At 39.4% G+C, this 12,511-nt stretch overlaps 1 protein-coding gene across 2 annotated transcripts in view; it reads left to right on the top strand.

Moving 5' to 3' along the window:
- LOC122798613 (heat shock factor protein 1-like) overlaps window positions 1-12,511 on the top strand; it is a 538,873-nt gene that overhangs the window by 444,065 nt on the left and 82,297 nt on the right. For both annotated transcript variants that reach the window (XM_044067693.1, XM_044067694.1), the window contains one exon: window positions 8,037-8,102. In XM_044067693.1, coding sequence (XP_043923628.1) covers window positions 8,037-8,102 — 66 coding nt within the window. The remainder of the gene's footprint in view (window positions 1-8,036; window positions 8,103-12,511) is intronic.

Raw genomic sequence — 12,511 nt, 5'->3', positions numbered from 1 at the left:
GTGTCATGTTGCCAGCCTGCCGCCCGACCTTCCACAGAAGGCAAACACATACTCACACCTAGGGCCAATTTAGTGTCCAATCCACCACAAAACAAAAATCAGAAATGCTTAGTCTTTTCCTGATGGCTCTTGGGAGAAAATCTTTACTTATTTTCCTTAGCTTAAGTAGAATATTATTTCTTAACTCCATCCACAAAGCAGAAACAATTATTTTGGTACAACAAAAAGATCACAGGATTTAAAGACCCTAACCTATTTCAAAAAAAGTTATAAAGTAACACTGAAACAGATAAAAACGGAAGTACCCAAACTGAAGAAATTCAGAAATACTCTCATGCAATCTTTTCTGTCACCTCTCAGAATGGACATGAGCTATTTTCTTTACCTTAAAAAGAAAAGCCATGTCTTAGATCTTCCTACAGTTCAAAAGCATTTAATGCCTTTTGTGGAAGTATTCACAGTGGTAGTAGTTTCCGGAAGTTGTGAAAATGAAACTTTGAAATGTTTTACTTTCTTTAAGCAAAAAATAAAATAGTTTTCAACTGTTCCCACAATTCAGAAGTAGTTTCACTTTGGCAGCATAGAAGGTAATGTAGGATTTGCTTTCTGACCTTAACCTATAACATTTAAAATTCCAACGAGAATATTTAACATTGAAAGATTTAAAAATGCAGGTACAGACTATAAAGCAAAAATTCTGAAATATTTACAGAAGCAGCCTTTTTTGTGCATCTCTCAAAAGGAAGCCTTGAACTGTTTTCATAGGTTCATAGGTGATTACTAGGCTGATGGCCAAAGACCCTTTACAAGCCTATCCAATTATACCCAGGACATGATGATACTATGTCTTAATTCCCCAGGTATGGGATGGGATAGTATAGAGGAGTGGATCTTTGGGTGGTGGGGCCCTGAGTCATTTTGCAGACTGCCTCTGTCCATAAGGAACATGGGCGGTACTACGGCAGTGAATTTATGGTTCCCCATCTAGTCAACTAAATTATTTTTGAAGAGAGTGAGGGATGGGTTTGTTTAATGAAGATGGGGAAGTTTAATCTATAGATGAGGTAGCCATTGGGATATGAATCTCTTTCCAGCAAGTTCTGTTAAGTCACAAATAAGATTTGGGTTTGTGGAACGTGCAACCCTCGTATAATTTGTTTTGCGAATATGTAAAAATTGCAGGTCAGGCACAAGTTGCCTCTCAATATACAATATGAGAATGAGTAAAGAGATGGGGCCATTAGTTGGTCCACATAAGACGTGTCTTAAGCTTTGTATTTTTTTAGTGAGAAATCTCTGAAGTCACTGGATTTGGTGTAAGTGCATTGTTAGGTACATGTAGAGGGAAGCATTGCACTCTGTTTATGGGCCTGATGAGGGCCAAGTACAATGTCACTTTGTCGACTTTTGACCTTGATGCCATGTCTTTACTTATAAGTTGGGCAGTACAAAAGGATTTCCTCACCACCATAGATACTTGGAGGTCAAAGTTTAGGTTATCTGTATTCCTAGGTCCCTCACCACTGGATCTACTTTTTGGGGTGTGCTATCAACATTTGCAGCAATATCTGATTTACCAAAGGGTATGATTAAGCATTTTTTAGTATTTAGTCTCAGACCAGGGTTTTGGCACGAATAGTTTCTCATTTTAGGGCTGTGTGTGGGATGTCCACATTGTTTGGGAATGTGATGATTGCTCCTAGCTTACAGTCGTTAGCTGCCTTGGTCAGGCAGAGGCCCCCAACATTGACTTTCACTTTAGAGAAGTATGTATCAAGCAGGAAGGGGTCCCAACACAGAGCCCTGTGGGACACAGCTAGTAACAGGTTTCTTATCAAAATTGGATTTGCTTATTCAGACAGGTGTCCTGTCAGTGAGCCAGTTTGGTATTCACCTGATGGTGTAGGGTTTTATGCCTAATACAGTAAGCTTGTCTGTGATCAGTCCAGGTCTAGGTAAGTGGTATGTACTTTTACCCTCATCAATTGCCCTGATGACTTTCTCAAAAACGTCCACCTGAGCAAGAAAGACCTCCCTTTGCCAAAAAAAAATTGGGTCTTGTCCTGTGTTTGGAGATTTCCTATGTTATTGATCAAGTCCATGGTCATTGTCTCCATGGCCTTGCAAATAAGACTGGTTAAGCTTATGGGCCTGTAGTTCCCTGGGTCAGTTGATGGAACCCCCCCCCCCCCTTGTACAGAGGGACAACTGTTGCAGTCCTCCATTCCTTTGGGACCAAGCCCATCTGGGGCTGTGATTAAAGAGGGTTTGTAGTGGCTCTGTTTGATCATGCTTTAATCTATTTAAGAAGCATCCTGGAATGTTGGGACCCATGGAGGCTGGGTTTTTGGCTTTACTGAGAGCAGTAAGGACCTGTTACTTTGTAATGACCAGTGGGGGGATGGTTGAGTATTTCGTTGGGTGTAGGGATGTAGTGGGAGGTGATGGAGGGGTGGTTGAACTGAACTTGTTGGCCAGCAGGTTTGCTCTAGTTTCAGGCTGGGTATAAGTGTTGCCATTTATGATTAACTTGCCACATCGCTGAATGTTTCCCCTGAGGGTACAAACATAATTAAAAAAAAATATGGTTATCTTTCACCTGGGAGGCTATCTTTGCCTTGTAGTTAGCTTTGGCAGATTTGACTAGCTCACTAATTTAGGTTACTGAGTGTCTACATTTTGTCTGTTCCTTCTTGGCTTCAGAGAGGATTTATTTCTGTTTGTTAGATAGCCTATTTATGCTAGGGGGTCCACCAGGGTGGTTTAATTTTACCAGTAATCATCGATTTGCTTGGACAGGTACTGCCCTCCTCAAACCAGCTATGACTGCAGTTGTACATTGCTTTTGTGTACAGCACAGTGTAGGCCTCATTGTCATTTATGCTTGGAAGAGCTTGGAAGTCTAATAAGCTGTCATATAGTTTGGGGTAATTGGCTGTACCAGTACTCTTAACAGATTTGGAGTTTGAGGAGGTTCTAGGTTAGTTTTAATCCTAAAAACCTCTGAGCGAGTTATGGGTTGTATAAGTCTCCTGGTTTATGGAGTGGTAGTTGAAGACACCCATAAGTATGGTGCTAGGCTGAATGTTGAGATTCCAGTAGGTTTAGGTAAGTGGTGTGGAATATGTTAGGGGAACTGTTGCTATCAAGGATATAAGAGGTCTCACCTGTGGTTAGTTTGGCATGGATCAGCTCAAGTGAGTTATGTTATTGGATCAGTCTGGAAGTGTACTTGTCCTTTTTGAACACTGAGACACCTCCTCCCTTTGTCTTATCCTGAGCTGGGGGGATCAAAATGTATGAACACTGAGACACCTCCTCCCTTTGTCTTATCCTGAGCTGGGGGGATCAAAGTGTATGAACACTGAGACACCTCCTCCTTTTGTCTTATCCTGAGCTGGGGGGATCAAAATGTATGAAGGGCATTACAGTCTTTGATAGCCAAGCTGCTCACTATGGTTCTGAACTATGTCTCTGTGACTGCACATATGTCTTCATTCTCCTGTGTGAGGATTGCTTCCAGGGAGTGCAGTTTTTATTTAAACTTCCAAGCACTGAGCAGCAGTACATTTAGGTGGTCGTGATTGATTGTATGTCGGAGGGTTTAACAACCTGACACAGCCTAAAAAAGGTAGTGTGGTGATAGTTTTTCCCAGTATTTGGAAGACAAGTGGTGACCAGTATAAACCATCTTTGACAAAGCATCGTGATTTGGCAGTCATGTCTCCCCAGGCTGACAGGTATTGAATCCCCTTGTGACACCAAAAAGTAAGTCAATCTTTAAAGTAACTTTTTTGCTGGTTTTATGGAATCAGCATTGGACAAGGTATGATTCTACTCGAGGCTAGATTATACCCACCTGGGGCACATATTCATAGTTCCATCACGTCTCTCTTCATATAGTCCAGTGAGGTACATCTTGGGTCATTTACACTCACATGGTTAATGACCATGTCATACTGGTACTTGTGGTTTGAAGACCTAAGTACATGTGAGATTTGTGGATCCCGGCTCCAGACAAGACACAACTGTGATCTTCTCCTTGTTTAGCCTTGGTAAGGGGGACATTGGTATGTCTCATAATGGAATACCCATTAACAAGAATGTTTGGTGTGTAGCCTTATGGGCTTGGAAGCAGGGCCACTGTGATTTTCGGGGTTGTGTTGTGTGAGGCACTTTTTATGTGTGCGCGAGGGGCCACTGAGAGATGCTTTTAGGAGGCCTTGGAGGTTTGGGTAGATTACAAGTGAGTTCTTCTGCATATGTCTGTGTGTATTCCTTATTGTTGGTAGTGAATGTTTTGTAATCCTGACAAACTGGTTTGTATTTTTCATGTGAGAGCATTGCCTCTAATGACATTGTGTATCTGCAACTTTCTCATATTGTTTGACTGTTCTAAAATTAAGTGGTTGTCAGTGAACATGAGGCAGTTACTATACTTCCTCAGGATGCCCATATCCAGTAGGCCGCAAACAGATGACAGGGAAGCACCAAACCATTATACCAGACCCTTAGTATAATGGAAGGTGTACGGGGGAGTCCATTTAAAGGTCTAAGTGAGAGTGTTTAATAGTATACTATAGGATGACCTGCAGCGGTACTGCCCTGTGCGCAAACCGGCAGCTCTTTGAGCAGCTATGAACAGTGGGTGACTGTGGAGAGCATTTCCTATAAAGAATTTTAAACTGGTGAGGTTTGTGTATATACTTGGCATGGGAAACGAGAGGCTTTTATACCATCAAGATAAAAGAGTTTTATACAGTTAAGCTCAGGCCAATCAGGTAAACACACAGTAAGCCTTCTACCAGCAGTTCCCAACTCTGATGGGTTGAATTCAGCCCTTTGTTCCTACTAGAGTGCAGAATAAAGCTCTCTTAATGTAAAACTGGTTCTGAGCTCAAGTGCAGTAACAAATGCTTTACAGCAAAAGACAGAACTCCTGCAGTATCAAGAATCCTTGGAGAGAAGTTCACAAACCCTGAGAAATGTTCCAGTATACAGGAAAATTTGTGCAACATGGGAGCACTTCTACAAACACATCAAAACTTTGCAAAACTTAGAAATGTTGGCAAATTCAAAACAGCTTTTGTAGTATCAGAGGAGGTTAGCAAATATCAGATACTGTTAAAACAACCTAAAAGCAGTATAGTAACAAACAGATGGCATTTGTTTAACAAGTGCAAGCTGAAAAAACATGATAAATTCAAGCAAGCTTATAAATGCAGCACAGAACCGTTACATAGCACTGAGATAATTGGAGCAAGTGCAAGAAAAAAAAATACTTGAATCAGATTTGTAGGTCCACATATGACTTTAGATGCTGTCCAGGGGTCTTTTCGTCACAGGTGACCAAGCTAGGCACAGGAAAACTCTGAAAAGATGAGCACAGACTCTCACAAATGTGAGGCTTTTATACCAGCAGGATGAAAGACTTTTACACAATTAAGCCCTCAGGCCAATCCGATAAATGCACAATAATACTTCCATCAAAAGTTCCCAAATCTGATGGGTTGAATCGGCCCTCTGCTCCCACCAGAATGCAGAATGAAACTCTCTTAATGTAAAGCAAACTGGTTTTGAGCCCAAGTGCAGTAACAGATGTTTTACAACAAAAGGCAGAAAATCAGCAATATCAGGAATTATTGAAAGTAAGTTCACAAACCCTGAGAAATTTTTCCACATACAGAAAATGTGTACAAATGTAAAATATTTCTACAGACACAGAAGTACTTTGCAAAAGGTCAAAATATTTTGGCAAACTCAGAACAGCTTTTGCAGTATGAAAGGAGGTTAGGAATGTCAGGATACTGTTAAAATGACCTAAGAGCAGTACAGTGACATTAAATTAAAAAATATATATTTTCAGTCCCTCCCACAATTTAGAAACCATTAATCCTTTAGACAGAACAGAAAGTTTTACAGGATTTACTTTCTGGCTGTAACCTAGAAAAGCGTCCCTTTTCCCCAAAAAATAATGTAAAACTGTATTGAAATAAACCAGGTTCAGAAAACAAGAAAATAAAGCTGGTATACAAACTGTCAACCAACATGTCAAATACTCTGTGAACCATCTTTACTGGTAGTTCATACAAGCATCTTTGTGTTTTCTTTCTAAGGGGCAAGAGCTAGGGAGGTAGAGAGAAAATATTTCATACCCTTGTTGTACCCTGTTAGTGCATGGTGTTCATGAAAAATGGTGCATTAATTCAAGAATGAAAAGCACCCAACTCCCTCTTTAGGTCCAGGGAGAGAGGCTTGCTGTTGCTAAGGAGAGTCTGTCCAGGAGGTTTGCCGTCTGCTTTGTGTTTTGCTACTGTTCAATGAACCATTGATTTAGAATGTGCTGCTTTCAGAAGCCATTGCAGCAGGGCCATAGGTGCTTCTGTCACTTGCTTCTAGAATGGCTCCATTGAAGGTATTTGTGCTGTAGCCCACATGGTCGTAGGTTTGAACCTTCAAGTGTTATTGCTTGGATCATGACTCCAGGACTCCTTTAGCACATTGATGTTATTGGATTCAGCCTTCTGAGACTTTGCTTTTTGTCCTTCCTCTGGCTGTGGTTTCCCGAAAGATTTAATTATACTTCTAAACACTGGAAAGGTTTTCTGATATTGGTATGACAAGTGTGACATCACTGTGTTAGTAGATTGGCTGGAAGGGTGAGACCTTTGTAGTATGTATTTACACTGCCCATCTTCCTGTGCTAGGACTGCCATTCAGTCCAGTTGCTGTAACTGGATTTTCTATAAGTGGGGTAGTTATTTACTTGTATGTTTTCTGTCTCGTCTTTCATGTTGTGTTGTCATTGGATTGAGAAGGAATCAAACTGAGGGATCCATAGGCTCTAGGTACACCATGTTAGTCCAGTGCATGATGTCTGTATGCATTGTCAGGAGATACTTATAAGAACAATTGAAAAAAAAAATAGCTGAGTTTGGCTTTGCTGAACAAAAAATCTCATATTTACTGTGGAGATCTGCCTCCAACACTTAATCTGTCATTTGTGACAGTTTTCAGCTATCTATAAGTACGTTGTGTCTCAGTCGTATGATGTATTTCTATGATCTTTTAACACATTTAAGTAAACAGATGTAGAACTGAAATTTACATTGCAGTAGTGAGATATATGGTTGGCAGGCTTTTGAGTCGGAAAATTTAATTTGCAAGTAAACTGCAGTAGCAGCACAGTGATAACAGATGTCAGTGTTGCTGAATCAGAGCAATTGGTTCTCCAGTTATTCTCATTTAGGGTGCCTTCTGTGTAGAGTTTACATGGCTTTCCTGTTTACACGTGGGTTTTTGCTGGATATTTTATTTATCTTCCACATCCTAAAGGTGTGTTTGTGAATTGATGACCCCCCCCTCCCCAAATTGCCCTCAGGTGTGTTTGTATCCTGCTATAGACTGACATTATATCGCTTGGGATTAGTTTTTTGCTTTGTACTCATTGAATGCCAGGAAAAGCTAATGCTCCCTCCCACACTCTGAGGTGAATAATAATTTAATCAGTGAATGAATTAATACATACTTTTGAAACTTCTGTTGGGGTAAGGGGAATTTTGGTAGTTTATTAGATTGTTAGTTGATTTTGGAGAGATGGTAGCCAAAGGTACAGTGTGAAAAGCTAGATTCTATGACATGCCAGTTTTACTGTGTTTGTATAGCGTGAGGTGATGGTAAAATGAAAACAAATCTTCAGTTGTCAAAAGGTATGTAGACAGTTCATCTTAAATCCCAGAATCAAGTTAAGTAGAATAGCTTTGAGAGTGATAGGATCAGTATGGAAGCGCATGCTTGGATGCTTTGAAGAATAATGGTCTTTAAAGGTTATGCTGCACAAACATGATCAAGTCATATTGACTGTGGGCTAAAAACATGTCTATGAGAATGTCTGTGAAAGTTGTGGTATAAGAGAAAGTCAGAAGAGTTGAGAAGGGAGTATGGCATTGAGAATTATCTAACTTTTGTAAAAAGGTGATGGTCTGTACTGTTCAGGGAATGATTAGAGACGTGACTTTTTTTTCTCCTTCCCACAGCTTTTTAGCCCCTCCTTGTCCGTCACAGACATGGGTATACCTGATGTGGAGAGTGGCCTGGCAACAGTAAGTAAGCATTCGTTTCCTTGTTCATATTGCATGTGGTATTAGTGACAGTACACAACACATTATTTTTGTCAAGAGTACTTGCATGTGGTGGGCATGAATACCATTTTGCCGTTGCATTGCAGATTTAATGCAGTTTGTATATAACAGGCTGAATCTTTTCTTCAACTACTTGCACAGAGATTTTATTGGTGGGTTCCCCTGCAGTAGGTTAACACTTTAAATACTATCTTCATTTTTTGCCATGTATCTTTGTCTTCTGAAGCTGTAATGCTTGCTATGAGCCCACCTTATTTTGCCAGTATTTAAGCTTCTTGAATTTGGAACATGTTGAGCCCTGCACCCCAACATCCTATCTCTTTCTAGCACTGCTCACATAGTTCTTAACTCCTAGTAACATGCATCATTATAAAGTTCATATAATCCGTGCCCCAGAAATGGGGACCTAATTCTGCCTTTGTTGATCCTGAGTGAGAACACCACATTCCCTTTTGACTGTGATCTGTTCATAAAGTCATCAATTTTCTGGTTTGATAGCATTTCAGCCAGCTGTCGGACAGTGAGGTCCTATGGCCTTCGTCATTGTGCAATGATAGGAAACAGTAGAAGGGGCCCGTTGTTAGTGCTGGCAGGTTAGGCCTGTCTTGTAATCTTGTGCAGCAGGAGGAGGAAAAGAGAATGAGAGCTAGAGTCCTTGTCTAGGCCGAGGTCTGGCTATACGTCACAGCCTCCCATGGTGATAATTATTCAAAATGTTTTCTTTATTTTTTTATCATCTTTTTAATGATTTTGAAATAACATATGCAAAATAACTACAATGTTTAGAATGCTTATTAAAAGAATATAGTTGGAGATGAACAAATTTAATACTGTAAAATAAAGATTGTATCTAAACTGATGGTAGAAATGAATGTTAAGAATTTTCAGAGATATGACGTTTATAAAGTTTAAGTAATAAATAGAACATTTCCCATGGTTTTCTATAATTTGTTTCTTGAAATGTATCAAACATTTATGAACCTTTTAGATATGAGCATAGGGCCAAGAAGCTGTAAACTATTACTTGGTGAAACCCATTTGGGTATAACATTGAATTTTGCTAACACATCCTGTTTGGTCTGGCAGTTTATCAACAGAAGTATTCCAAAAGACCAAGATGGTTTGATGCAAAGAAAAATTTCCAGTAGATTAAATTTATTATGGTTAATAATTTTTCTTAGCACTTTAACACAAGGAAGGACAAAATAATATGAGCAAGTCTGCACTGGAATGTCCATAGAAATTGCAAGAAAATTTAACAGAAGGAAAATAGTGTAGCTTTTTATAAGGGTTAAGTAATTATAAAAAAGTGTCATGCATTGACTAAATCAGATTTTTAAAGGGAATATATTTGAGAGGTTTGCCAAAGGTTTTTTGTGTTTAAGTCTATTCCCATATGAAGAATAAAATTGAGATATTCAAGATATGACTTTCAGAAAGAGTAAATTAGGCGTTCTTGCTTACAGGATTAATAGAGATGATGTCTTTTCCATCTGGGTAGAACCTATGGGTTATCTGATCTAATGCAGAAAAAAGAACACAAGCTTCACATACAGTAGTAATCAGCTTTCATAATTCGCTTCAGGTGTTACAAATCTAACATACATATGTAAAATACATATCAAACCCAAAGCAATACTTAAAAGCCTATAGTAGTTTTAAAAATGCAGTTAGATTTGTAATATTTGATCAGATTGCTAAAGCTTGTTTTATGAGAATCTAGTGGTTTATTAAAGGTCTTTCTGATATTGTGAGCATTTTTTCCTGCTTTGTTGCTCCCTTAGACCTGCTTAAATTCGGTTTGCCTTGAGCGTTTATGGTTATCTGATCTGATTGTGACCCAAGACCAGCCATATCCTTAGACCTAAGCCCCCCCCCCCCCGTGCTCCACCTCTAACCACAATCCCTTATTCCACTATTAATACCCCAGATCCCGTTTGCTGCCTTCCTACGCAGCAGCTTGGTCTTAAGCTGCGTGGGGTTTATATTTTTTGAGAGCAACTGCAGCTTGGTGGCATTCCTTTTCCTTTACCCTAGTTTGTGTTTTTAGCAGTTAGTTTGGTGTAGGTTCTTTCTGGTAGTTAGGTTTAGTAAGAACACACTTTTCTTGTTAGCAGGTTTTTCCTGCCTAGAGTGGGTTAATATTTCTGGTTCTTAGAGTATTATAGCTTTTCAGATGGCTAGGGCTTTAAGAAATGTGTGCGCATCTACAAGTTCCCTTCTAAAGACACAACAATAGTTGCATGTGTTGTCTTGGAACCGCTCATCTCAGGTTGTCTTATGCCATCTGTGAGAGCTTTGGTAGTAATGCTGTAAATGAGAGAAGAGCGAAGTTGGTCCTAAAGGATCTGTTGACAGCTGGCGGCGATAACTCTTCTTCCACCAAGGGTGATAGTGGTCATAAGGGGGGGGGTTCTAATTACCCCAAACCCTCAAACGGGGACAGAGAAAATTGACTCCCTCTTCTGGTCAGCTGGATTCAAAGATCCCAAAACCCTTGGTTCCTCTTGCAGCTTTGGCATCATCATTGTCTCCAGCATATCTGTGGCATTGTCTCCAGCATATCTTACCCGATTGCCTGTGGTGCCTACTGCAGGGAAGGCTGCTTCTCCTGCACTAAGTGTCTAGAGTTATTTCTTGTCAAACGGAGCTCCCTTGGGCAGGGCCTTTTCACCCTTCTCCCCTTCAACTGTGCAAGAGTCTTCAGTGGAGTTGTCCCAATCTGTGCCATGGATCTGAACTTCTCCCATTTGGATTCTGTCCTCAGAGCAGTCATCTTGCCCATTAGTCCCCATAAATATGGATATTACTGAACCAATTTGTGTGGGTAGATAATTTACCACTATTGCCTTTGTTTTAGTTTCATTAATTTTGTATCCTGAAAATATTTCAGTCTTGGTGTTCCACAGCACTGTAATCTCCTTTTTGTGATTTTGTCAGGCATAAAAAAAATCTGCAAATAGAGCCAGCTTTTCTTGACTGCCATACCAATTATGTCCTTTAATTTCGGAGTCCGTTATTTTCTTTACCAGTGGCTCTATACATAATGCAAATACAGGGTAGAGAGGACACCCCTGTCTGGTTCCTGTGCTTAAGAAGAAATTATCAGAGAATATCCCATCCACTTTAATTTTCACAGATGATCCTTCATATATCCTCCTAACTTCCTTATAATTTTATCAGGGAATGCAAATGCTTCCATTGCCCTGCTCATAAAGTCCCAGTTTACTCTGTCAAATGTTTTCTCTGCATCAAGACTGACCAACAACAGTGCTATTTTCTTAAATACTGCCTCTCTCTAGATCATCAGTGTTCTGTTAATGTTGTCACATGTTTGCCTACCCTCCACAAACCACATTGATCCATATCCATCAATGTTGGCATCACTTTTTCCATTCTTTTAGCCGTTATAAACACTTTATAATCATGGTTTATTATTGACATGAGCCTGTATGAAGCTGGATCTGATGGATCTTTACCCTCTTCAGGTATTACAGCTAGCACTTTCTTCCAGAATGTTGGCACATCTCCTCCTCTTAAAATACTGTTAAAACCTTCCAGATTTTTATCAGTTTTTCCCTCGTAGCTTCCAAACTTCCACAGGAATACCATCTATTCCTGGGGAATTTCCTATAGATTGGTTTATACATCATGATTTTTATTTCCTCTTCTGCTCGCTTAACAGTTAGTAATTGAGCCTCATATACCTCTAACCTTGACATATTTAATTCTTCCATAAACATTTCTTTTGTACCTCTTCTTGATTTCCATATTTCTCTTCTTTATACAGACTTTCATAGAATTTCCAAAATATATCTAATACCTCTAAAGGATCTCTTTTTGCCTTCCTGTAATATATAGACTGTCTAAGCTTGGTGACTGTCCTTTCTATTTTCTGTTGCCTAAGTCATTGTGCTAAAAGATTTTTTGCTCTAGAGTTTTTAAAAAAACAGTTGTTTACAGCAATCTTTCCTAATTCATGCATATTATCAAGGTAATCACTTATTTTCTGTTTAGCATTCTGCAGTTGCTCCTTTTGTTCTGTGAGATTCCCCTTATTCTGCAATACTTTAACATTTGTCAGTCCTTCCAAATAATTCTTACTTCTTAGCCAGATCTCCCTTTCTTTTATTTCCACCCCAGTTTTAAACTCCACTTTAATTTTATCCCACTCTAGCTATATTTTCAGAAGACATTTCTGTCTTCTCTAATAGCTCCGGAATAATTTCCAATTCCCGTTCCTTTCTTTTCAACAGATAAGTGAGAAAGTGCCAGTGTCTCATTTTTATTTCATTAACCTGTGTTTTTTTATTTTAGCTATTATTAGTGCATAGTCTGAAATAGTTATTGGGTGCGTATCAAGACCTTCA

The sequence above is a fragment of the Protopterus annectens genome, chromosome 3.part1 (assembly GCF_019279795.1).
Source record: "Protopterus annectens isolate FY-2018-M chromosome 3.part1, PAN1.0, whole genome shotgun sequence".
Classification (NCBI taxonomy): Eukaryota; Metazoa; Chordata; order Ceratodontiformes; family Protopteridae; genus Protopterus; species Protopterus annectens.
This window is presented reverse-complemented; position numbering and strand designations above follow the sequence as displayed.